This window comes from Pavona decussata, unplaced genomic scaffold (genome assembly GCF_977016875.1).
Source record: "Pavona decussata unplaced genomic scaffold, jaPavDecu1.1 SCAFFOLD_72, whole genome shotgun sequence".
Taxonomy (NCBI): domain Eukaryota; kingdom Metazoa; phylum Cnidaria; class Anthozoa; order Scleractinia; family Agariciidae; genus Pavona; species Pavona decussata.
Window position 1 is genome coordinate 2,259,338 of NW_028145491.1, and position 27,371 is coordinate 2,286,708.

The 27,371-nt window shown below is 35.6% G+C and overlaps 2 protein-coding genes across 2 annotated transcripts in view; one reads left to right on the forward strand and one right to left on the reverse strand.

The window, feature by feature from the left end:
* Window positions 1–19,276, reverse strand: part of LOC146476932 (focadhesin-like) — a 34,368-nt gene extending 15,092 nt beyond the window's left edge. Inside the window, exons 1-25 of the mRNA XM_085114039.1 lie at window positions 19,194–19,276; window positions 18,476–18,550; window positions 17,627–17,781; window positions 16,087–16,188; window positions 15,555–15,656; window positions 15,007–15,158; window positions 13,188–13,279; window positions 12,967–13,057; window positions 12,365–12,489; window positions 11,682–11,769; window positions 10,988–11,137; window positions 10,850–10,941; window positions 10,453–10,550; window positions 9,702–9,879; window positions 8,953–9,057; window positions 8,120–8,343; window positions 7,595–7,739; window positions 5,865–5,999; window positions 5,673–5,723; window positions 4,999–5,082; window positions 3,964–4,135; window positions 3,022–3,201; window positions 2,640–2,758; window positions 2,415–2,507; window positions 585–676 (exon numbers count right to left, since the gene is read on the reverse strand). Coding sequence (XP_084970165.1) covers window positions 585–676; window positions 2,415–2,507; window positions 2,640–2,758; window positions 3,022–3,201; window positions 3,964–4,135; window positions 4,999–5,082; window positions 5,673–5,723; window positions 5,865–5,999; window positions 7,595–7,739; window positions 8,120–8,343; window positions 8,953–9,057; window positions 9,702–9,879; window positions 10,453–10,550; window positions 10,850–10,941; window positions 10,988–11,137; window positions 11,682–11,769; window positions 12,365–12,489; window positions 12,967–13,057; window positions 13,188–13,279; window positions 15,007–15,158; window positions 15,555–15,656; window positions 16,087–16,188; window positions 17,627–17,781; window positions 18,476–18,550; window positions 19,194–19,250 — 2,957 coding nt within the window. The 5' untranslated portion in view covers window positions 19,251–19,276. The remainder of the gene's footprint in view (window positions 1–584; window positions 677–2,414; window positions 2,508–2,639; window positions 2,759–3,021; window positions 3,202–3,963; window positions 4,136–4,998; window positions 5,083–5,672; window positions 5,724–5,864; window positions 6,000–7,594; window positions 7,740–8,119; window positions 8,344–8,952; window positions 9,058–9,701; window positions 9,880–10,452; window positions 10,551–10,849; window positions 10,942–10,987; window positions 11,138–11,681; window positions 11,770–12,364; window positions 12,490–12,966; window positions 13,058–13,187; window positions 13,280–15,006; window positions 15,159–15,554; window positions 15,657–16,086; window positions 16,189–17,626; window positions 17,782–18,475; window positions 18,551–19,193) is intronic.
* Window positions 19,277–19,289: 13 nt separating this feature from the next.
* LOC146476933 (pygopus homolog 1-like) lies at window positions 19,290–25,489 on the forward strand. The gene is made up of 3 exons (XM_085114038.1): window positions 19,290–19,429; window positions 22,059–22,252; window positions 23,413–25,489. Exons 1-3 carry the CDS (start codon window positions 19,393–19,395, stop codon window positions 23,662–23,664), a joined length of 483 nt encoding a protein of 160 aa, XP_084970164.1. The 5' UTR covers window positions 19,290–19,392; the 3' UTR covers window positions 23,665–25,489.
* Window positions 25,490–27,371: the final 1,882 nt, after the last annotated feature.

Sequence of the window (27,371 nt, forward strand, 5' to 3'; positions counted from 1 at the left end):
ACATTTATGATGATACAGAGTTGCCTATGTAATAATTATAAAAACAGTTATTCCACTCATGATAAAGGAGTTGCCTATGTCATATAGCAATTACTGCACTCGCTCATGCACCGTTGGCTGCATGTGAACTTATACACGACTCGATTTCTTGTATGGAAATTGCTAAATATCGACCATACTCACTGACAAAATTAAAATAGACAATAAAATTAGGTGAAACTTGGAAGTACGTGTTGATAGGTTTTCCGGGTGGCAGAAAATTACCAAGAAAATAATAAAATTTGACGCCGCAAGATACCGTAATCTTATCAGCAATGGTGGGGAATGAGGATTCCTCTCCTTATCGCTTTTGTAGCACATGAAGGATTGGCCGTAATGCTTGACCGCTGTAGTACCCTTTGTGTACAGAATAGCGACTGAAAAGCGTTCATGTATGCAAAACTAATGCTGTGATTTTGAATGTTTCTTTCTGTTACTTCTGCCAAAGCATTAACAACTTAAACTTAAGCTTGCAGCTAAACCAGCTACGGAAAGTATAGAGATTCCTTACAACTCGTCATATATTTAAACATTTTATTGCTCACCATAGCCAAGAATTTCCTTGTCTCGTTTTGAGTTCTTCGGCATCCTGAATATGCCCATGACTGTACTGCATTTCTAACTCAGCTTTGCGGCCCTGCGAAAAAAAGTTTCGTCACGACTCAGAGTCGCATCTCACACATCATGATAATGTGATCGTACCGTGACAGGCGTCTGTGGATGAGTTCATTCTTTAGATAAGATAAGAACTTTATTTTACGTGGCACTCCACTTAGCTAAAAGCTACTTTACAGGAAGCCCACAAATAAACAGATAAAATCACAAAAACAAAAAGAAAGATAAAAATTAGCCAACAATCTAGAATCTAAAAATTTAAAAATCTAAAATATCCAGGAAATCCAATCATTCATGTATCAATACATGTGTGAGTACAAATTAAAATTTACAATTTCAAAAGCTAACCACGATAATAACAATTTTAAAATGCTGCATGACGAATACTTCTTAAAAATTCCCTTGTGCCGGCCATGGCGCGAATCGAGTCCGGCAGCGCATTCCATGTCTTCTGAAAAGGGGTTGGCTGCTTAGTTATTTCTTAACCGTGGGCACAAACTTCTTCGGTACATAACAATTTTAAAAGGTTGTCGCTGTGCGTCTTCAAGCTTACCTTGATTTTAACCAACTCACAGAGCCGCTACAATCAGCCTACAAACTCTTTCACAGCTGCGAAACTGCCCTCGTTCGCGTTCATAATGATATTTTGCGTGCTATCGATAATCGCCACTGTGTCATGCTCCTGCTACTTGATCTCTCCGCTGCATTTGACACTGTCGACCACGAAATATTGCTCAAAAGATTGAGCTCTAAATTCTCTATATGTGGCACTGCACTTGATTGGCTCCGCTCCTACCTTCCACTAGCTTCTACCTACCACTGGCTTCCAGTTTCCGACCGAATTAAATTCAAAATACTTCTGCTCACCCATAAAGCTCTTCACCAACAGTCCCCCATCTACATACAAGACCTGATACGCCGCTATTCAACTTCAAGAACGCTCCGGTCGTCGTACGCATTTCGCATTATTTTAAACAGATATGATTTTTTAAAACTTTGTAAAGCGCTTAGAACAGAACTGGATAAGCGCTATATAAGTAGTTATTGTTACTATTATTATTATTATTATTATTATTATTATTATTATTATTATTATTATTATTATTATTATTATTATTATTATTATTATTATTATTCACTGAGTTGTATTTTCCTTTGAAGCTGTTTATTACAATGTACAAAGTGATCCTTTCTTTTGAGTTTTTTAGTGATACAGGAGTACAGGATAACCTTTCACATGAAAGCTGTCAGTCGAGCAGCGCTTAACTGTGGTGCTGTTTATTATGAAGGTGGTTCTTTCGAGTCTGTCGATGGAATCCTAAAGTGTGAACTACAACGCAACGCAACTTTCCTGTAGTGTTGTTTATTATGTTGCAAAAGGTGGTTCCTTCTTTTGCGCCTGTGGATGAAATTTAAAGTGTGACCACTCACATTTATACTTTATTGTACCCTAATTTTTTCCTTTCCTCTCTTCAGACGGGGGAACAACATCATTTTGAGTCGGAATCTCGAATCTAGGAACGTTTGTGCCCACGGTTAAGATATAACTAAGCAACCAACCCCTTTTCAGAAGTTCCTTTTTGGTCATCAGCCGTCAGCACCATTACAGGTAGTGTTTGGATTCCACTGACCTTAGACGCTCATCGCGCTGGATATAACGTATTGTAAATATGACAAGCCGAGGTGACACCTCTTATTTTTTTATTTCGAATCGAAAATTGTTGGATATCTTTCCTCCAACTGGACTTAGCTTAACTTACTTCAACGCAGGCATAATATGCACGGTTCATGAATGAAGACCAAGCCTGTGGCATAAGTAGTGTCTTGTGCCACTCAGAAGGTTGTACAGGCACCTGGCAGGATTAAAGTATAAAGTTATGAAAAACAGACAGATAACATGAAAAGTTTTTGATGTTCGGTGCATAAAAGTTATAGTATTCAGGGGTTGGGTTTGGCGCATTATGATATAGATTTGATCATGTTACCTCATGAAGCAGTGATTCCACCATCTGCCTGTATCTGCGCGCGCAGTTTACCAGGTATCTTCTCACACGTTTTCCTTGGTGCTCCTCAAAAGGAGGTTCAAAACTAAACAAGAGTCCGGCTGTTTGGAAAGAAAATAACGAGGATGTATCATAAAAGAAACTTTTACGTGAATAGAGTTTTTCTGCGGCGCGAATGCAAAACGGTCAACATTTTGATTTGGCGTTCATTGTGCAATTCAGAGATAAGAATATAATCACAAGGTTTATTCATCTTTCGTCTGATTGGGTTCCCTTAAGATACAGTAAACACTTCAAACATAACTCTAGTGTTCACGTTTTTCTGGTTATCACAGTATAATGTATGTCAGTATACAGATTGTACCTGCAAGTCCTTGGCTCATTCCAGGGGACTTGGACTTCTCGTACTGAGACATCAAAAATGCTGGGATGGATTGCATGTTCCTGTCATGTGACAATGTAGCACGTGACACAGTGTGGGCCAGGCCGCGTGGCAGTGAGCCTGTTTCTGCTCTAACCATGCTGGTCAGCAACTTCTGGAAGCCTGAACATGGAAAGTTGAGTCTGATAGTTACGAAAACAAGGCTTACATATCACCATTAAGGTGTTCAAAGTAATTCACAATAAGAGGGTACATTGCTCCTAAACTATTCGGTTCATAAATGACATGGATATCAGAACACACGCCAATATGTCTTGTGCAAGTCAATTTGTTACTTGTGAGATCTGTAACAGAGGGAGGCGTATTTTCAAATTTCAAACCGTGCTCTTTATTTTAATAATTATTTTTTATTATGTTCTCAAGAACATAATTAAAATAATGTGTGTTTATTTCTTTGTAGGTGAGAAAGGGGCCATTGCCCCCTTTCATCTAAATTAGCTTAATCACGCCTTCAAAACAATACAGTTAGCCAGTTACTGTCTGAAGAGATTAACAATTAGAAGAGAAAGGTTCTCGCAGTTATATACGCAACCAGACTGTTGCGAAAAACCTGAAAAAAATTCAGATTTTAACGGGATTTGAACCCATGACATCTGCGATGCCGGTGCAGTACGCTACCAACTGAGCTATCAAGCCAACTGGGAGCTGGTCATGTTCTGAGTTCATAATATATCCGTGAAGAATAAATGAATATGAAATATTAAATATGAAATACATGTGTAACATGTATATGCACTACGGATGAAAGATAGAAGAGAAAGGTTCTCGCAGTTATATACGCAACCAGACTGTTCTCTTCAATCTTCCCAGACTTCGATAAGAAGAAGGTCGCAAGTCTAAAATGAAGAACATAAAATCCTTTACCTGGCAACGCCTGTTGGTTGATTGTTTGTAGTAGTTCAACATAAGCCGTCCCTGGTGGTGTTGAGTCGTCAATGGATTTCTCCAGAGCCGCTCTGTCTTCATCATCTTCTTCATCACTGCCAACGTTACGCATCTTAGACGCCATCAACTTTTCTTTCAGTGGGCGGTAGATCTTTGTCCATAAACAATAATTCAAGAATAGTAACTAGTTTGAAAGTAGCGATAACTGCATGTTTGAAGATATTGTTACAAAGTCGAATTTTACAATGCAATGATCTATCGAGAAACCGTTAGTCCATACAGAGACTTTAATTTTGGGATTTAAAGTTTAAGAAAAAAGACAACAGTTTTGATTTTTGAAAACATGTTTCGACAGCTCTTTGGTCATCTTCAGTTGAAATTGTAAAGTACAAAGTTGAATTCAGTTATAATAAGCACATACGAATGCTAATAAGAAAAAACAAAAACTGTAACAGAAAAATAAATAATTGTATGGACTTATTATAAGTTCAACTTTGTACTTTACAATTTAAACTGAAGATGACAGAAGAGCTGTCGAAACATGTTTTCAAAAAATTTAACCTGCCTACTGCTAAGTTTGTGTCCCCTTAATGGAGGTGTTCCAGACTATAGGTTCCTCTGTATTGTGAATAGCATTGACCAGAAATCAAAATATAGAAGATAAAAGCCTTGTTTATTTACTCAAAAAATTTAAACATTGACACCCAAACATTTTATTGTTAACAGAAACCACTTTACCCACTGAAATGATTACGTAAAAAAACGAACGAGTGTGTAAGGCGTTAATTCCTTTTTCTATCTTAGGAAAGTTGACAGGGATTCAGAAAACCAAACAGAAAACATGGAGATAAGGCAGGGGTTGGGGCCCCACCTTCTCAGAAGAACAATGTTACACATTTTTCACTGTTTTGATCGATTTCTTGCCAACTTTTACGAGAAAACAACAGAAAATGGTAGCCTTTTTTGCATAAGGTCAACGCCTTCAGTATTATAAATAATAATATTATTACTTACTATTGCTGGGAGATGGATAAGCTTGAAATCACTCGGATCAAACATCGAAAGAGCATCCAGTGCCGCACAAGCCACAAGCGACTCCTGAAGTTAAAAGGACCATCAGATGAAAGAGTCATATAAACACCCAACATACGCACATAACAAGCTGACAGTGCAGTTATAGCTGTGGTTAATGAACAGTCATTTATGTTAATTTATTTTATTTTATAAAACCGATACGTAAAAACAACCTTCTACTACTGTACACATCGTCATGTAACCAAATTAGTTTCTTCACCTTGACGATGTAAGAAATCAAAAAGGGCAAGTGGGTGTTCTAAAACTCAACGCGGTGACACAGACCAAGTAAAAGAAGCGGGTTAATTAACACGGTACAAATGAATGCGAATAAATAAAACGGTGCCTTAAAAATTTACAATATCTATTAAATCCTTTAAAGAGCAAAGTTAATGGACAAAGATGGGGACAACCACAAGGAAGGAGTGACACTGGATAGGTTTCAAGGTGTAGAGGCAAACTTTTAATTGAAGAATCAGAAACTCTTGAAGAATGGTAGCGGCGCAGTAGATAGACAATTTAGCAAGGACAAGTCCAGTGAGAGCCTGAAGGATTCATCAGCAGAATACACTGAGGGACATAATGTATTAAATACAACGGTAAGAATCGCCTACCTGGTGCTGTGTTGATGACCATAAGAAAGAAAGAACTTGATCCTTGAAGTCCTAAGGTATAATAAATTTCTCACTTCACATATAGTATAATACATACCTAACATGTAACGGAAATCAACTCAACTGCCTGCTTTCTGATAATAGCATGATAATAGCATGTTTTCGTAAATCAGCGTAACAAAGCGTACGTACCTGATAATCTTGTGAGTTGGTAGCCAGACTGGGCACAGTGCTAAACAGCTGACACACGCTGCACAAGACGGCAGGTCTTCTGTCCAAACTTAGCTTCACTGAAAGGACTTTCCAAGCAGTACACAGGTCTACCACCTTTAAACAGATAAAAACAACAGTTTCTGTTATCAAAGACTGAAGCCTTGAGCTATAGCTACATCCTCACTTGGTAGGTGGATAATGAACCTCTATTTTATCTCAGCAATGCTTAAGTGTTACTGAGGCGAGCATTTCATCTCAACATTACAAACAAATAATTCAAATTGAACAGAACATGATTAAAAATCCCCACTAACTGGAGGCAGACCAGCCGGATATTTACAAGCGTGGCCGAGTTGAACTCAGGGCTAGCAAGAACCAACTCCAGCTAGCGGTCAGAGGGGGACTTGAACCCGGGACCCCCGGATTAGAAGTCTGACGCCCTGACCACTCGGCAAAGCTGCTTACTCCAGTCATGGCAATGAACTAAATGGTGCATTTTAATCAGGAATTTATCAAATTTTTCGTATGCCGGTTGTTTCGGTATCACACGCGCATTAAACGGATCAGTTTTATCTAACCATTTTGAATATTCTATTTTGTTTGTTACATTTGCTGTTACTGCGAGTTTTCAGCTTTTTAACGCATTTGTACATCATGGTTGCCTTTTGTTTCGCTCTCCTGACAGCTAACGTGCCTCAAGAAGATACTCACAATTCGTCATACTTTGATCTACTAAGGGCTCGAGCAGCACGATTTTGTTGTTTTTGAAGTTTGTCACTACGCTGTTGAGTCAAGCCATCTCAAACAACACTGCAGTAATCAAGTGCGGGTCTTAATTGCATGGAAATGAATGGCCTGACTCGCTTGAGTGCACTGATACTGGAGGCAACTTTTTTTTTTTTAACTCTGCGTACACACATGAAAGGGTTTCATCTACATGCATCTGCAGTCCAAGAGATGTAGCCTTATAAGTTGGATTTATTTTGACGCCACCAACATTAATGTCGTTCTGCCGAGAGCTAAATTCTGTTTTGACGACATTGAGACTTAACTCTTGGCTTTAAGCCAGAGACTTATGCGTTCCAAATCGCTGTTGATTTGGATATCAAGATCAACCAGATTAGATGCAACAATGAGTGACATTTGTATCATCAGCGTACATTATAGGGGAACCTAAGATCAAACTAAATAAAGTTCTAGAGATAAAAAACGTTTTATAAAATGGGATCGATAGGACAGCTTTCCACCGGGTATCAGAAGAAAGTCGCGTCAGTTTACATTGATTTTGAGCTGTTACCCTGTGACTGATTTTACAGTGAGACACGCCTTACCGTGGCCACCCAACAAACTTTTCTACAAGTTAGCCAATCAGGATATGCGAATTTGATTAACGGTCACGCCTCCTTGCAAAGTCCAACAGTAAAGTGACGCCACAACGAATTATTGAAAACATGTCGTTTTGTATTTTATGGCTTACTTGTAAAAAAAATGTTTGTGGCCACGGTAAGGCGCGTCGCACTGTAAAACCGTGCCCGCCATCTCAGTAAAATCAAGCCCAAATGCAAGTTGATTGTGCGCATTCCCCACATTTTGTATTTCTAGTGCTTCGAGCTCTTCAATGTGCTTCATTGTATTGTTTGCATCCCCTGTGGTTCATCAGAGTGATTACTTTAGTCTTATGACTCTATGCAGGCTCTCTAACACATTACCTCAGCTTTACAGAGCTCCTCCAGCGCCTGTAGTGCCAGTGATACCACCAGCACAGAGGGATGGGTTCCAGTCTCACCGGGTTTTGTGCTTTGGTCCAGCAGCTTGGACAACAGGCTCAATAAATCAGCACCGTGCTGAGAAGGCCTGGTGTTGAAAAAAAGACATGTACAATGAGTTGGCAAGTTAATTAACGCCATCCTTGTGACACATGGGTGCAGTGTTTCAGTTTCTAGTACATGATCTGTATGATTATACAGATAGATTTCAGCTATCTGTTGTAACTGCTTTCTCAAGCAAAGTCAGTTTGCAATGCACAGTTTATTGTTGCTGTATCAACTGATAGTAGTCGATGCAAACCCTTCTCTTACCTTGAACCTGAAATTTTCCGCAAGAAGTTGTTAAAGTCCTGGGTATATAAATTATAATTCTTTTCCTGATGTTTTTCTACAGTGTATTTATATAAATTCATTTGAAACGTAAACTGAAAGAGCTCCAATACTCCAACTGACAATTAATTTTCTTACCTTGTTCTGCAGATGTCCAGCAGACATGCTGCCTTAGCAATCTGAATTTCCAGGTTTAATTCAGCTGCCACATGAATGTCAACCGTTTCTAGTGCTCGCTGAAGGTGTGGGAAGACGCGGTTTTGTGACTGCCACAAGTTGCACATCAATCTCAGGGATACAGGCTTCAGTGGGGGAGACTGTCCTATGGTTTGAATTGTGCGTAACACGGGGCCTATACAGAACTAACAATACAGCAATAATAGCAATGGCTTTTATTTATACGCAAAAGTGTTTAAAAACATAAAGCTTGCAAGGTCAGGTGTATAGACAACAGAAACATAACTGTAAGAAAGAGAAGACATTTGTTTGACAAAAAGGTGAAATAATTTGATCCAATAACTCAGTCGACACATAGACTGCAAGCACTCCCTCTTGTGCTCGAAAATCCACGGGGAAGAACGACTCGCCCCTCGGTTATCGTGCTAATGCTCAGTTTTTTAATTATTTAGACAGGGAGAGGGGGAAGATGTGGGGTAGAATTCCCATTGATTGACAACTTGCAACCTTTCCTGAGAACAATTTAGTATGATTTACTATATCATTTATCACATTATTACTGATCAAGCCAACTATTGTTTATATTAAAAGGCAGTTTTTTTCAAAATTTGGAAACCCGTTTTTACTTTAAAACCAAACAATAATTGTTTGATTTGAATGGGAAAAGAGATTATTGGGTTATTGCTCTTGACATTAATTATCTAGAGCTCAACTACAGTGTATCTAAAGCAAAACACAGTTAGAATACAGTAAACAGGTCTGACTAAATACCATGCAGTCGAAGTTTGCAATACCTTGTGAGTAGCGAGTTGTGGTATGGTGTAAAGGAGACACTTCTTTACATCTGGGTGATCTTCCTTGCCAAGTTTGTACAGCAACAAAGGCAGAAAATACAAAGCCTTCAAGACAAAGAATTTTGAACACTAAAGTGCTGGGTCTTGTTGTACAGAGCCGCCCATTTAAGCTTTACTCACATTAGCTTGGTTCTTATAGAACATTATACATTAAGTATAAAGCATTAATTGCAGGGAATCAAAGAGTGAACTTCTTTTACTTAGTCAGTGTAGATTAATCTGAAATCCTAGACACTTTAATGAAGCTTAAAAGAGAAAAATTAATAAAGAAAAGAGGACAGAACTTATTTGGAGAATTAAAACCAAGTGGCCATTTCACCTTGTTTGAGGCCTGGTTTAATGGCTAGCTATAAAAATTGATACTTTAGGTGTTCAATGTTTTTTTAAAAAATAATTTTCACTGTAAAAGATCATCAAGTTTTAAGATCAATATAACAATAAATTTATTACAAGCCCACACCACGATGGCGGATTTTTCTTTGTACAAATATGTTGTTGGTGCCAACTACCTCTAGGATGCATGCATAATTATGATGAGTTCACTTTGTTATGATAAAACATAAAACATTAATTCTGAAGTTATCACATTATTATTTTTATGTGGTATGAAACAGGCAAAGAAAATATTGAAACAAAAGATTATTATCTTAATGTAAAATAACTTAAGTAATTTTGAAATTACTTTGTACCTGTGAGGAATCAGTCTTAGCAACAACAGGAATGACCTTTAAGGCTTCCATGGTAACACATCCTTTTGATGTACACAACAAAGCTGAGAGCATAAGCGTTACATGATTCAACACCTGACCATGCCGTGGAATTGAGCTTTGCAAACTCTGAAGCCAGCGTTTAGCAGTTTCTTCATCGCTGTGTGGGAAATGTGGGAAAACAGCTGTATGAGAACCACAGTTTTTAACTACTCTGACAGTGTGCTTGAAGTCTTGAACAAGAACCCTTAAGATAACAGAATCTTGTATCATGGGTGAGGGTTCCACTAGTACCTTTTTGGGGTGAGACTGAGAAAGTAGCAAACAACTTATTATAATTTGGGCATTCATCATTTTAGATTTAGATACACTGTATCCTAATGGTATGAACCCACAGGTTTTAACCACATATTGACTAAAGGTACTGTAGTTGTCCCAGCTGATACTTTAATGTTAATTAAGCCTGCATGGAAAGCATTATTTTTTGTGTTCTGTTTTGCATTTGTATGTTTGTTTTTGCTTCTTTGTTTGCTGGGGGGGAGGGGGGGGAGGTAGAATGGAAGGGGACTTGGGAAATATCTCCCCCCTCCCTCTTAATTTTTCTTTAGGGAGGTAGATATGTGGCCATTAATTAATAATCAAGTGAAAACACTTCTACTGTAATAACAGAACACCCCTCAGAAATGCTTGATGTGTAGGCTGCTAGCAACACAATGAAATGATTTCACTTTACCTTATTAATGCAATGAATTCGTGGGAACAGGCAGTCATTTGTCTGATGTTCTGACTGAGTACTGAACAACTCAAGTCTGCAGCTGTTGTTCTTGCCATCTAAATGAGAACACAAAATGCCTGAAACAGCTAAAAACAGTTAAAATAACTTAACCTATTAAAGGACATAATCAATCAGACAGGAGACACATGTTTTAAAAGCCTCTTAAAGCAGAGTTGCCTACAATGTAAAAGCCAGAGTGGCTGTTAGGGTTAGGGTTAGCAGGTTTCCAAATCTTTTCCAAATCAGATTGCCAGTCCCAAAATGTTAATCGCCATGGCAACAAAAATGGTTGAACCATTCTTAAGCTATAAAAGGGTGTTTATGGTACTAGCTGATTAATTTCTCCTATACATACCATACTTTCTTGCTGATTTTTTAACTGTTTGATAACAGGAACTGTGTACATCTCAATGTGTTTTAAGATCTGAACAGCCATACAGTTCGCAGTTCATATATGGATCATATATGGATCATTTCATATACTTTACATCAGATTGACAACTGGGTGTCCAGCCATTGAATGTCTGTCTCGGTGGTGAGGCAATGATTTGAAGTATTGGTAGCACGAGGTGGAGGTGATTCACAGCCATGGATGGACAGTCAGTGAGGCAATCTGGAGTTTGAGTTTGCATTTTTGACAAGCCTTGAAAAATAAAGGGAAAGTTATTGAACTTACCATTTGACCAAAATGATCTGCACATGCAACTTAGCAAAAGTAGTTATAGTACTACAGTCAAAACCGTATTACACCGCTAACACTGTGTTAGCGGTCACCCTTAGGGAATGGCCAAATAACCGCTTAATACAGGTTGATGGCTTACTACAGGTAACCATTTAATACAGGGGAAGACAAAAGATTTCCCCTCATTGGGACTTAGTAAAGGGTGACCATGACCACTTAAAAGAGGTCAAAATTAATTACAGTAATCAAGGAAAGTCATTTTGGGGACTGACCAGTTAATAAAGGGTGACCGCTTAATACAGTGCTGTTTAATACAGGTTCAGCTGTGTAACTGCTTTATTCCTCATTTACATGTATTCATGTTTTACAATAACTCAAAAAATTAATAGTGCTCTGTTCACAGCATTGAAAGATGCCTATAATTTGTTAAAGTATTACATCTAAAAGTGCAGTTCTGTATTTATTTAAAAAATCATTGTTAATTAATGAACAATATTGTACTTACAAAGCTGCAAAATATGGACATGATAATGCTGAGGAGACTTCACAAGAAGACTGCTAAGAGTTGGAATGACACATAACTGTGAAAAGGCCTGACAGAAAGAAGGAGAGAGAGGTGAAAAATGTTGGTCTTGATTGTCCTCATAGAGGGAGTATGTAGGAACTCTAAAATGTTTGGCAAAAAAGAATCAAATGCTCATCAGTAAACAAAAAAAAAGAACAGTTGAAAACACTAACAGGAAAGATTTCCATGGCTGATTTACATCTTTGTTTTGTCATCAGTAGATAAACTATGCCAGTTGCATCATTAAAATGTAAAACTTGCAAGCTGCATGTGATACAAGTTACTCATTGAACTGCACTGACAACAGTCAATCATTTTCATTCAAAAAAATGTAATTAAGTTTCAATTTCATTTAGAATTATAGTTGTACTGTACATGTATTTTTTTTTTCTTCTTCCCCACCTCTGCTTGTGGGTAGAAGTATTTTTGTCTTAATTTATTTGCTTATAAAATAATAAAGTTTTGTTGTTGTTGTTGTTGTTGTTGTTGTTGCAGTAAGTGGTGTTTTTCTAGAAGTTTGTCCAGAGAATCAAAATAAGCCCCTTGAATTAAGGGAATTCAGGTGACCTACTGTAATAATGATATATACGTGTATTAAACAATTTTTAAGAATATTTGATTACCTGTGGGTGATGATGTTGAATTAGTTGTAACAAAATAAGGGATGATTTCATATCACAGCCTTGGCAAAGACTCTCACAGCACAGTGACAAGAGATGATTCACAATCAGCTTATAATAATTGCCATCTGTAAAACACAAAACAGGTCATTGATTACTTTGAGGAATAACTCTTATCTTTAAATGATACATCACTGTATTGTTTAGAGTAACTAAAATAGAAATGAAGGCAGTGGTTGAGAACTACACTAGGTGGAAAATTTGGCTGTGAAATCCAAATAGCTCCAAATTGCATGTAACTCTGATTTAATGTAGCACCCACAGTGACATTGTTGTCAGTACGTAAGAAACACAGTTCAGTATCTATTTTTTTCTATCCTGAGGACTACATTCGAAGAATTTAGCCTACAACTTAAATTCCAAAAAGCTAAAACACTGAAGCTATACATAGTTCATATTTCCTTTGGTACCTGTTTGAACTCAAAAAAAAGTTAGGAATCAACTGCTCAACCACTGGCTTCTCTTGCTCTTATAATGAATGTAATTTGTGTGCAGGATGCTGGAGAGGGGGAAGGAACCTTCATGTAATATCAGGCACAAATTACCAGTACTGAAGTCATCTTTGTGTTCAAGAAGCCAGTTTGTCAAGCTGTGCACGAGGATGGTTGTTTGAATCAAAGACTTGCTATCTGCAATCTGTACAATAAATAACAACAACAGCATAATTATTAATTGATAATCTATTGATTATGGTAAAATGGTACGTCACTCACTGGTCTTGATTTCAAGATGTCAAGTTTTTGCAATATAGAATAAAACATCTCACCTGGAAGGAAGGCACAACAGATAGCAAGAAATGTATGATGTATCCAGCAAGCTGCTTTCCGTGAGAAATTATTTTGTGGTTGTCATCTTTTTCTTTATGGAAGAGAGATGTATGTTGTTAAGTTGTACCAATTTATATCACAATCATGGCTTTTTTGTATGATGTAGTCAATTAACTGTTACTAATTAAAAGAAGTACACTCATCTGTACATTAATTGTACATGTATGTTGTACACAATGACTGGGATCTGAGTGGGATGTCAATAATTGTACATGCAAATGAAAAAGAAAATGTACCCCATGACTGCTCTTTATTATTTTTATTTATTTTTTTTTTTTGGGTAGTGTTGTATTAAATTAGTGCAGCTATGTTTTATCTGTTCATTAAAAGATGCCGGGGCCAAATTCATCAATCTGGGAAAAATCTCAGGCCTCTCACCTTTAGTGACAAGTATAGCTAACAACAGTCATTTTCTTCAAAACAATACGAGGAGATGAAGATGTGTTGAATAAGCAGGGGTGTGGGAAATGAGACCGCACTCACATCATGAAAGGATCAGAAAACAAAGGACCTGCATGGCTTTGGGAGAGTGTCATGAAAATCAATCTGCACAGACAGTTCAAATCCACCCATTAAAGGGCTGTGGCCTATTTTGTGGTTTACATGTACATGAACATTAAATGAGTGTGAAAAAAAGTCCATCTTCAAACTCAGAGCATACATGTACAAAAGTAAAAAGATAAAAGATGACAAAAGCTTGAACTTAAAGGAATACTTCTTTCAGCTCAAGCAAACTCCACCACCCAACATACATGTAAGTTAGAATGTTGGGCCTCAAACTGAAGGCACTACAGTGTAGGATGGTGAAGGAACTGCATGTATGCAGTTTTCAGTTGAGTGCCAAAAGTTATTTTGCATTATTTAAGGTTACAGTATACCTTTGGAGGTGTCTCGCATCCAAGCGATATAGCGCGTCCTGTTTAAACTGTAGATACCTAAACCGCTATATCTTGAATTAAAGCTTATAGAGCTGGCTATCAAACCATACCAAGAATTTTGAAATAAACGAATTGTCGAATTTTTCACGTCCTCTAAAGGCGAGCATCTGAATCACCTTTTGAAAGCTACAAGTCAAAGCAAATTTTGTTTTTCACTAATTTAATTTCCTCCTCAGTTTCCAGACCCAAAGCACTAAAAAAACGCAGTGCAGTGAAAAGTTACAGAACATTTTTGAAATAGGATAATTTAAAAACATGTGGAGTGATCATACAAAAATCGCTCTCGGAGAAAAAAATAAAATGTTTTGAAATGTTTATTCTTATTATTATTATTATTATTATTATTATTATTATTATTATTATTATTATTATTATTATCATTATTATTATTACTATTATTATTATTATTATTATTATTATTATTATTATTATTATTATTATTATTATTATTATTATTATTATTATTATTATTATTATTATTATTATTATTATAAATGTTAAAATATTTTAAATACTGTGCCAAGTGACTGATTGCAGAAAACAAAAAACCTGCACCACTTTCTCCAAACCAAAAACAATTCTAGCTTACTGTACAAGTTTTTCTGTAACTGATGCCAAATTATCACTTGATTGCATTAATTTTGTTTTGAGTTCTGATTAATGCATTGTGGTGTGGTTGGTTTGTCAGAGTGACTTCCTTGCTTTTGGTTTTATGGGACTTCTTTCAGTGCAAACTGCTGCAACTTATGTACAGCACTTGGATTACATGAAACAGTAACATGCAATGGCATTTCACAAATGTAAACTAATTCTATAATACCTGGAGTGCACCTCAGAAGAGTGCTGGCAGTCTGCAGAACACTTGTAACAAGCTGTTGTCTTACAAGTTGATCAACTGTAACTTTTGGATCTTGAAGTACATACTTAAAAAAGGACTCCAGCATCTTCATCATGGCTCTAGGCTCATCAGCACTGAAAATTCAAAATTGAACATGTTGAATTAATACCTGTTAATTGTACACAATTATAATGATTATAAATACTTGTTTTCAAAAACAAAAATTCTGTGGCTTCAGGTCTTGTTGCAATAATTATTGCTCCAGAATACAGTTACATGTCAACATAAACGCATTTAAATTTTTTCATTCTTTGGATATTAATTTTTTTATGTAGTACACTGGGCTATAAGGGTAATGAAATTTCTTGATGTTGCAATCAACAAATTAAATGAAGTAAAAAAGAAAAAAATTCCAAAGAAATGTACACCAGACCACAATACCTAACAAAAAATGATTAAAACCAAAAGAAGAAAGACAAGAAATTTCCTGCTTTTTACATGTACTTTCATGATGTAGTAGGAGTATTTACCTGGTGACACGGTTAACAAGCATTAAGTTCACATGTTGAATCAGATTTGCTGCATAATCAGGACGGCTTGTGAGGACAGTAATGAATGGATGGGGAGGGGACCTGATAAAAGTAATAAATAACAATTAAAGCAATAAAAGCAAAATTTGATCATATGACTAGTTGTAAGTAAAGCATATTGATTAAAGAATCCAAATTAGTCACAATAAATTCCTGTTTTCACATGTTTGGTTGGTTGCTTAATTGTTTATTTGTTTTGTATTGTATGCCTTCATTATTGGACAGTACAAAAACCCCAGAACTATAGTAAGTCCCTATACACAGTCACTAAAAGCAATATGAACAAAAATTGGCAGCAATGTGGAAATGCCACAAAACGAGAGGTCATGGTGTTTTCAAATGGTGAGCAGGGCTTATTTTTTCCTGTGGATTATTTTTTTTGGCATGGCATGTGTCAACTGAACTATCCCTGACCAGAAACTAATAAAAGATCAAACTGCTCATAATGTCTATACATGTAGATTTTGCTTACCTGAGAGAAAATTTACATTTGTAATCGGTGCTATTTTTAGAACATTGGTGAACTTGCCAGGTCAACAAACAACTCAAGGACTCTGCTATTCCATTTAAATTCCTGTAAGAATAAAGTTTAATGAAATTGAAATTGGTCGGAATCAATTCCAGTTTCTAATTTGTACCAGTTGCAACATTGATAGAAAAACATTTAACTTAATATCAATAATGTGAATGGAAAAAAATATATACATTTGTACATAACTTGTAAGTTTCAGTTTTCATAAAAGAAGACATCATATAGTATCAAGTAAGGTTCAAAATAGATTTAATTATTATTATAGTAACTTTTATATGAACTTACCATAAATGTTATTTTTTGGAAAAATACAGTGACTGATCCAGAACCACAGAACAATACATGATTGTCTATTTATTCAAAATTTAAATGTCTTTAGTTATTAAATTATTTACATTTTGAATTGCAGCACCTACAGTATTCAAGTGTGACAGCTTCTGCCATTTAAAAAAAACATTATAAACTCGTTTTTAACAAAGCATGGCTACTTTTCCTCTGAAAACAATAATCAACAATAAGCATATACTATAAAGTGTTAATAATAAAAATAATTATAATAATAATAATAATAATAATAATAATATTTAATATTTATATTGCGCATTTTCTATAAAAATAATCAAATGCACATTACAGACATTACAATAAAATCCAAAAGAAAAAAAATAAGAAGAAGAAGAAGAAGAACCCATTAACATTACAATAAACTGAGTTACTATGGAACAAAAAGACGAAAACTACAATATTTACAATTTGCTATAACATGGCAATATTTACAATGGCTGTGAGAAAAGTAATTTACAGAAAACTATATAAAGCTAAAAGGCTAATAAATATTATAAACTAATTGTACTAAGAAAATGCCTTACTGAATAAAAATGTCTTAAGTTTCTGTTTAAAATCACTTGTGGTGCCAGCAGATCTAATGCTTACGGAAAGACTGTTCCAAAGCCATGGCGCTGCAACCACGAAGGATCGATCCCCCATGGGGTTAAATTATATGGCTTTCTTCTTTGCAGTTATATGTAGTTTATGTCATAAATTATATTTTACTTTGACCATTATCAAGTGCCAGTCTAGAACTCAAGCACTTCAAATGAGTGCGCCGTTGTTGTTGAGGGGTCATTTGCTGCATTAATTAATAAGATGGGCTTAACCAGTGGAGGTGCTTTATCAGATAAATACATGTTGATCTCCATTACACAATCAAATACAAAGTAAAACAGCCATCTGTGAAGTTGTTTCTTCTTTTTTTTACGTGGACGTACAGTTTGAAGAATAAATATCAGTCATCATTTTTTTAATAAATTATCAAGCCATATAACAATGATTTAAATCTGTTTGGGTTGCCATAGTATACTGGATAATAAACATTTTTGCAAGGTATTCTGTTGTCAGTATCTACTACGCCGTGGACAACCATTATAATAACACTCATAGGTGGAAAAATCAACTACTTCTGAATGATGTAGGGTCGCACCTGGCTGATGGCACAGCATTCAACAATCCATTGAGTATATAATCAAATTCAGCATGGCCATCACAGACCAGTTGTACCAGGCACTGGCAACACAATCTGCTGATAGCTTCTGATGAATCTTCAATCATCTCCCATAACAACTTTAACTCAGGAATCTAACCCAGAAAACACACCAGCCATTACTTCATTGTCTTATATAAAAGCGGTAATGCAGGAAGGTAAAGGGCTATTGGCATAAAAATTTGAAGCAATTTCCCAAACTATGTTGATCCAATGTTTGAAATTATGTCTGTAGAGGTGGGTTGAAGAATTTGAGGCTTTGACAATAGTTGGAGTACTTTGGGCAAAAGCAAATGGTAACACTTACATTGTAAATCGCTAAATTGACACTGTAGGTCAGTATACAGTTAACATACGTTTTGATTTTTAAGAGACCCGTCATTACTCGTGTCTCGTCACTTGAAACCCAAATTTGAAAATGTCCTTATGTAACAAAATGGCCAAATGCGATTGAAAACTTTGCATTTGAAGCTAAAAATTGTGCTATCGCTACTTTTAGGAAATGTATATGACAATGATGATGATGATGATGATGATGATGATCAATAATGAACTTAAAAGTGTCAAAAGTATTGACAAAGCATGTAGAGGTCTAACTGGAAAGGACTAAAGTAATCTTTAGTATTTACCAGTTTTAGGTCATCGATGCTAAAGAATAATAATTCAATATTGTGTCGTTCATTTAAAAAAAAAAAGGTATGAGTTTCAGTAGACAATCATAAAAATGCCTCACCCTCTGGAGTGTTGTGCTCAAACAATAATTAAGTTACTGTTTATTGAACTGCTAACCTCAACACATTTCTCGTCCAAGACAGATCCTGGTAACATCTTATTCAAAATACAATCATAGAGTCTCCATGCTACCTTCAAGTGTCACAATTAAAAGACAAATTCAGTAATTAATATCTTTATTATAAAATTTATATTGCATATTAGTAATTCATCTAAAATTTAGAAAATCAAATGTGCATGAATTACTTTACAATGTCAACATGTCTTCGCAAGAAAAAGTTGTAAAGTTGTCTTTTCTGCTCGTGAACTAGGTAAATTTGAACCAAAATTGTAAAATTGTAAAACTGATATATTTCCAAGAAGAGTGAAGTTTCTCATAAGACTTAATAAATAATAAATAAAAACTTTATTTAATTAAGTGTCGGCGTATTTAGCGCCGTAGCGCTAATTGGGGACACTATAAACCAGTGAAATAAATATACAAACTGAAAATAACATTTGTTAAAAATACACATCCTAAAATGCAAGTATAAATCTATGGGTGCATAATTTTGAAGGTACTGGACGCGCCAAATCTTGGAAAACATCGTGGAACTAAGCAACTTCTGGCGTACTTTGCGCGGCTTTTTAGCATGGACTTGAAACGCATGCACATGAAACATCTGGAAACCGGCCATTAAAACGGCCACAAATGCATGTTAAAAACAACAGAAGTTCCGTTAAATAAAATTAAAACTTAACTGAACAAAGAGTTGCTTAAGCCATAAATCAATACCTGTTGCCGATGCCAAGAATTAGAAAATGACAATCTTTTACGCTGTTCGTCCGCCATGTTGAAAAATTATTGAAGCCTGCGCTATTGTGTCAGTGGTAAATAACTTGGCAAATATTTTACATCATGTAAGAAGACACAGAATCTCGTCAACGGAATCCGCCATATTTGATTGGGGTTTAGCGTCGTTTTGTTCGAAGGAATGCCCAGGCAAAGAAAAGTCCCTGCAAGATTTAGAGGTGAGAGATTTTATGTAAAATAAAACGATCGAAATACTTCATGGAAGTTGCACGTTTATTTTTATAGTCGATATCAAACTTAACAACAAATAAACTTCGTTGTAAGACTTTATCTTTAAGCTTATATTATTTACTAATTATTTACCTCTTATCTTATTAAACTTAAGACTTATCTTTATCACCTCATAGATTAAGGCTTCTCAACACTGAATTTAAAAAAATTAAAAGAAAAATTTCTGAATTAAATTCATTACAATATTAAATCAACCATCAAGATACTACTAACAACTACTTCCGAATTGATTATTAAGGCTTAAGTTTATACATTGTATACATTTACATTTAAGTGATGTACATATTAGCTTTCATGTATACTGTACTTTCTCTTACTTGCTGTCATTTTTAAAAGCGTAAAAATAAAAACAAAACAAAATGTTAGCCAGGAGGCTCTGATATGTGTGAGTTAAATCTGTTAGAAGTTTATAAAAATGTGGTCCATAGAGACTAACATTTTATTCGGGAAGGTTTTGTGAAACACTGCATGTTTGGCCGAAATATATTTGTTTTACTGGGCTGTCATTAAACTTTGGAGAAGCTGGTTCCTCATTGAAAACAGCTGGTTGTAACAAAGGAAATTTTCCAGATCTTGTTGTGCTACCTTCAATGTGGTTGAAGCCCATAATAGCCCACTACTGGGTACTAATCACAGCCCTGTGTTTCACTTTTGTTATGTAAGCACTCACCTTTTGGGAAGCCACACAAAAACAATTGTGTGTAATGCACCATAATAAGAAAGATACGTAATCTCAGGCATTTCCAGTTAAATTTTGTCAACCTCAATGCATCCCTTTGCCATAAACAATGAATATCGCAATCGGGACATGTGTAACGTCTCTTAATCAGGATGTCTTTCTTTCAATCATACGGTTGATTCTAATCATTAAGTACAGTTGTTTTTGTTATATAGCCATAAAAAGAAACAAATTAAGCCATCTCATTTTACATGTACAGTCAAGTTACCTAAAAAATACATTGTAGGGGAATTTAACTCTTCCAAAAGTCCAAATTTAAATAACTTGAAATATTAAATTAAAGTGAGTAGAAAATACCATAACTGCAAACAATATCTTTTTAGAAATGTTACAAACCTTCATAAGTATCAGGTTGTTGACTTTCAGACAAAAATTGAAACTGGGTTTCACAAACTTATTTAAGAGAACCCCATGTCATCTAAACATCTGTAAATTTGGTAAATTTCACTGAGAACATAAATTATATCAACAGGAAATTGTAAAAAAAAAAGACTAGTTAAACTTATACTTAATTTTAGTCATAGTATGGCCAATAAATAAGCAGCCAGCAAGCCACTACTGTGAGTCTAGAAGTTTTGAATAAATAATATGTCAATGTCAAACCTTCAAAACAAATGACATTGAAGTATCACTTATGCCCAATTTCTGAGTGCACATAAGGAATACTTTCAGTCACACCCCTCCTTTACATGGACTTCATTTATCCTCATGAGCAGAGGTGTAAACAGAACCTATATCCATCTTTTTGTTGAAATTTTAAAGTCTATTCAGTAAACCAGAATAAAGTAAAGGACATTTTATTTTTCAAAAAGACTAAAAATGGTGCAAATTAATAATTTACAAAACATTAGCAAACTAAGGTTGTTTCCTCTAAGGCTCTTACAGTTCCCATGAGATAGGGGAAGAGTACGCTGTCAATAATTAGTTTTATTTGTTTAGTTTTTATTATTTGTGTGCAATTTTACTCATCATGATTGCACCCAATTGCTAAGTGTATTTTGACAGAGTTTAAAATGTATTGATATCCTGCAACATTGTCTGGTAAAATTTTAGAGTAAGATGTTTTTTGGTGTTGATGAGAAGTAAAAAACTGAGTCAGAGTACCTTTTTAACTGTACTAGGCTTTGATTATTGGCAACAACATACAATAACAAAGGCTAATCTTTGTTTGTGAGGTACAGCTGTAGCCAGTGCATTACCATCCTTTATTTGTCTTATCACAAGCAAGTAATACCTTGATATTTCCTTTCTTTTGACGTAACTACTAATTTTAGCAGGTTAAATTTATTTTTTGATGCATAAAAATGATGAAAATGAAACCCATGTGAAAATGAAATGTTATGTAACTAAATGGTACAGTCTCATAAAGAAATGCAGCAATATTGCAGTAGCTTGAACTGTCTAAAACTTTGTACAAATTGAATTTTAGGTCAAGTTTTCATCTTTCTCAAAAGTGTCCGAGTTTTTTTTATTATTATTATTATTATTTATTTATTTATTTAGCTCCAATGTGTTTTTCTGCTATTTTCTTTGCTTTTCTTTGCTGACATTTTAGCCTCATATTTTTTCCCAAAACAAAGCAGAAACCAGTGAAGAAAAACATAGAGCAATGTTCTCTACAAATTATACTTTTGAACAAAACAAAAAATGGCCCAAAAAATGAGCTCTCAGCCCTTGAATTTTTCAAGATGTACAGGTAAATTGATCTTTGAGTCTATAATCATGAAAGGAACACTTTAATATAAGTTGCTTGTTGTTCTCTTGAATAATATTATTTGATCTTAACTGTGCAAGGGACTCTGTTATTCTATCTCTAGATGGTGCTAATCCAGATGAAATAGAAGCTGAAGGAGAAAGCAGTGGATCCAACCCAGAGAGTCCACAAAAGAAACAAAGAAAAGAGAGTTCAGGTTCATCAGATCTTGCCAGTCCTGTGACTGTACCTCCTCAACACTTTGGAGTGCATCCCTTTAATACAGCTGAACCCACTATACATTCACGCCCTCGGGAGGTAATGTCTGTGAACTTTATGAGAGGCACAGCAGAATTCTTATTACTAGAAATACGTGACTCGCAAAACCTCGTGAAGCTGGGGCTGGGTGGAAAGCCCTCTTTCGTGTTGTAGCATCAAATGAGAAGATTAAAAGGTTTCTGAACATAGCAACTATTTTGATGAGCATGGTCTCTTCGTAGTTCCACAGGCTAGTTTGTGGTTAAAAATCTATTTCTGACGCGATGAAATGTACAACGGGCGTGCAGCGCTGTCGCGTTCGATGAATTTATTTCCCACGGAAAATTATTTTACCGTGGCCACAAAACGTGTAATCTCTTCAATGCAATCTTTCACAAAAAAAGATTTCTAAAAGAAAGGGAAAAGATTCTGGAGAGATAGTTCTGTATCCAGTGAATATTGATGAACATTGCAGTTGAAATTTGATCATGCACGCATATTTTTTCCGATGTATGCAAATATTTTTCAGACGACGCCAGACAGTCTGACGTCATTCATAATTTGTTTTTCACCGTTGCTAGGCAACATTGCGGACACCTTCAACTAAATATATATACTCTTATGACGTATAAAAAGGTTCAAAACTCAAGTGGAATTCACTGCCAAGTTTTGGAGATTTTATGGCGTCATTTTATGGTCAATAACAGTATAGCCCGTAGAAAACTGCCGTCGATTACAATAACATGGAAAAAATACAATTGGATTTGACTTTATTTTCCATTAAGAAAGCATGCATGTTACATCATTTTTATTGTCTGTACTCTTATAGACAATAGCTACGAGCCAGTCAGTGCATAGGAATTTGGACAGCTATTGTAAATTTCTGAATAGATGGCTACATTTAAATGGCACATAAAGTCTTCTTTTTCTCTGGAGAAAATTTGTTTCTCAGAAATCAAGAAGCCATTTTTTAAAAGGTCTAAATTATTTCATGTTAACAACTGAAAAAAAATCGAAAATTTTGTATTTCCATTTACAATCCTTTAACTCCAGCCCAAATAAAATTTTGTTGTCTTTGGTGTTTTCTTGCATCGCGTGTTTTTCTGGCAAAGTCTTCAAAAGTTGTGTAGAACTCGGCAATGTTCTATTGCTATCACTTCTTGTCCACAAAACATTATTTAGATTAGTCATGATGTTTGTTTGTTTGTTTGTTGTGTTAGGGAACTATGGAAATGAACAGATCTAGCCTTGAAACAGACCCAGTATATCCTTGTGGTATCTGCAAAAGGGAAGTAAATGACAATGATGATGCTATATTCTGTGAGACTGGTTGTGCTCAGTGGTATCACCGTGTGTGTACAGGGCTGACAGAACTAGCTTATGACCTACTTACTGCTGAGGAGAATGCTGAGTGGGTCTGCGACAACTGTATTGCATCTAAAAGCATTCCACTTGTCAAGTTGAAAAGTTGACTTCTCAACATTTTTTCCACTTCCCTGATAGCTAACCGACATGTACTATACACAAGTGGTTGACAGGTTGACAGTATAAGTCAAAATTAGTGAACACGAACTGCTAAGCTGTATATGTACCTCCTTGTTTTACCAGGATGCCCTATTTCCACCATGGACATAAAGGTCTAGGGTTTTTAGGCACTCTAAACTTCCTTGCTTAGAATGTGGTTAGGCCATGTTATTGGTTTGAGGTGGCATCTGTCTGCAGACTGACACTAAGGAAATAAGATTATTCATTTGGCAATAATGGAAGAAGCCTTAACTGCACAAATCACAATCTTGTATGTAGAGTGACACGTGGTACCTTTTTTGCCAAATAAACCTTCAACCAAGTGGAACATAACTGTAACATTATTTTTTTCTTAATTTGCAATGACAGTTAATTGTTTGCTAAATGGAAGAGAGGCCATTACCTTTATAAATGGTGGACATTTTTTCCACAACTTTTCAGAAATTGCTATACCCGACCTTTCCTTTTGAGAAAAATTTCTGGAATTTTTGGTTTATTGCAAATCAAGCCAAGTAATAAATTATGTGCTGGCAATCCATTTCAGTCTTTAGTTAGTAAATTTTTATTGCTTGTTTTTATCTTCATTTCTTTATTCTGAATGACTAGATTTTGTTGTTAAATATGTTTTAATACACTCTTTTTTATATATAAGGACATTTAAAAAATTTCGGGGCTGAGGCTGAACATTCTTATTACTTTTGGCAAATTGACCCTGAAAAGTTCTTAAGATGTCCTTAACTGTTATAATATTTCAATAAATCTATGCAGACGTGAACAAGACACCTATTATTTGGGTTAATTGGACAATATAGACTGAATTTTTACCTGTATTATTTTATCCGTATTTATACTGTTCATATTTGGTCGCAATAAAAATTTTCTCAACTGACTCTCAGCCCGGGTAATGTTCTTAGCATGTTCTTAAATTTTAGTTAATCTCAGCCTCAACGTTCTTATAAAAAAGTTCTTATAAAAAAAGAGTATACATTCTATTACACTGTCATATATCCTAGAGGGGTTATCCTTTTTACAGTGACAAGGTGTATTTGTTGTCATGAGATTGTATTGAACAAAACTGATGTTCAACATGTTGTAAACATGTAATTACCAAGTTGTAAATATCATTATAATATTTTATTCATGAGTTTTATTTGTAGTTTTATTCCTGGTATTAGTCACATCGATTAAAACTACGTTATAATCTAACGTTCAAGTTGTTAAATTTCTCAGACATTGTTTTCAATGACATATATTTCACCTTTATTCACATGTTGTCTTCGAAATGTTCAAGACAGTTGCAAGTTTGTTTTTTATCATACACTTCCCTTCCTTTTCTCTAGTCCACATTAGTCCAGTGTCGCGTTCGATTGGTAGTATTCCAGAATATGAAGAAGCGAAGAAGACTTTAGATTTCTTATTTTGGTGGTAAATTTGGGACGACGTACCAGGAAACGTTTGCTGGCACACGATCTAATAGTTAGGAACTCCAAACCTTCCTATCAGATTTTTAGTAATCACTGGATGGCCATTCGAACGCAGCCTAAAATGCAAGCCACAACTTACAGCTTGTTTGCATGTGGGATTTTGAGAACAAGGTAAACATGTAGAGTTATTACAGAAGTGGGCAGTTGTAAATTATGCATGATGTGGCCTGCGAGCAAGCGGTCTTGTCTGTTCCACACGAGCGGTGAAGCCGGCGAAACAAACTAGAGAGCCTGCTCGCAGGCTGATCTCTGATAATTGTCCAAGCCCATAGTTATATATCATTAGGAATAAAGGGACTAGTTTCTCAAGAAACTATAAAACCAAACATTTATTGTCAGTGGAAATGGTGCTTACAAACTGACCTGAGGCATCTCTTTGGGAGTTTCTCAGAAGAGCACTGTAACTTGTTCCCAGACTGGTGTTACAATACTGTTTGTCTTTACACTAGGAGCTACTGTATTGTATGTAGCAAAACTGCGTATGCACGACATCTTACTCAAACTTACAGTTATCGTTTCGCGTTTTAAAGCTGGATGAAATCGATCTGTTTGTCAATAAAGGTAGTGAATTGAATTAAATGGTCTTGTTGGGCGATTCGTAGCCTGTCAAATTTTTAGTACCTTCGAGAACCCTTGGTCAGTTAAAATTGAACTGAATGAAAAACTGATACCAGCACTGGAAAGAGCAATTTTACTTTAGGGGGTGTGATGTATACCCCCAGTCATACAAACGTCTGTAAATTTGTCAAATTTCATCTTACATTTCCTAAGCTGATATAACACCTAATATGCTAAAACTTTGCAAGGTTACTAAAGTGCTCTTTCTAGTGCTGGTATACGTTTTTAATTTTAACTTACTTGAATTTTCGGCCGCCATTTTGGAGAAGGGTCTATTTGTTTTTCGTACAACAAATAAAAACAAGAAACGATGTGTGACTGGCGGCTTGCATAAAGGTGAATTTTTACTGTCCTAAATTTTAAGTGTTTACGGACGTTAATACAACTGGCTTTACGCACGTAAATAATATAAGAGAAGATGTATCAAACTCTTGTGTAATGGTAAAAGTTTTGCGCTGTTCAACTTTTTGCTCGCTTCCCGTAAGCCGCTCACGCATCGTGTGTAAATTTTATTTACGTGATAAAGCCACTTAAATTGACGTCCACACGCGACGGTAGAAATCCACCGCGTAAAAAGTTGAGCTCTGTTCGATATGATTGCGTTTACACAAGCCATTCTTACATCGCGTGTTATTTTACATTACGTACGTAAAGAGGGTTGTATTTACTACGTCGGAACCAGCCGAACGCACGTAAAATTTATCCACCTAGAAACGCCTGACTTTGTTGAAAGAATGTTTGTAAATTAACATTAAGGCACTCGTCCATGATAGATAATCTGTTTGCTCAAGAACGCTCACTTTTTAGACGCCTTTTATACCCTTCAGCTGTCCGCGTCAACACTGAACGATTGAAATTGCTGATGAAAACGGAGAGTTTGGACAATGATTTAAAATGATGGAGACAGGCGAATGACTTTAAAGCACACTGATTTACGACCTTTTGGTGTGGACATGAGAAAACGGAACGCCGTTTTCGGTCGAGTTGGTGTAGACGATGGGTCGCGGCAAAACACACACAAACGTTTGCTTTTGCAAGCGAAACTACAAAAACATGGACAGGTGAAGCTAACAGGAAAACGCTTTAAGGACGAAAATGTAAATGGTCGGATAATTAAATTTCTAATAATATACTTAGCTTAAAATATAAAATAGAAACTTGAAACTGTTGAAAAAGACATTGGAATCGACGTGACCTAAATCGGTAGGTTATATGCGATAAACCTTACGCATCTTACGCACAATTTGGCAAAAAGAAACTGATTAACCCTCCCCACCGCCTCTCGGCAGGTCCGTTCATCCCAGGAATTTTCCTTCTTGAAAACCGTGTCTCAAAATCTCTAACCGTACCTCAAAAGATCATCTTTAAAAGCTTAACCGGTGGATAAAATTAATTCTGTATTATTTCGAATGGTTTTTCACATTCAAAACATGTTCTATAGCGTTTCAAAATCGAGCAGTGTTACTCAGGGCATAGTTAATAAAAGGCAATGGTTATGAAGCCTGACAAATTTCTTTGTTATATGTTTCTGTTAGCATTTTTGGCCTTGACAG

Coding starts and splice junctions, on each gene's coding strand:
- LOC146476933 (XM_085114038.1), top strand. CDS start 19,393: ATGCCCAGGCAAAGAAAAGTCCCTGCAAGATTTAGAG. Junction 19,430..22,058: donor AGTCCCTGCAAGATTTAGAG/GTGAGAGATTTT, acceptor TTCTATCTCTAG/ATGGTGCTAATCCAGATGAA. Junction 22,253..23,412: donor TACATTCACGCCCTCGGGAG/GTAATGTCTGTG, acceptor TTGTTGTGTTAG/GGAACTATGGAAATGAACAG.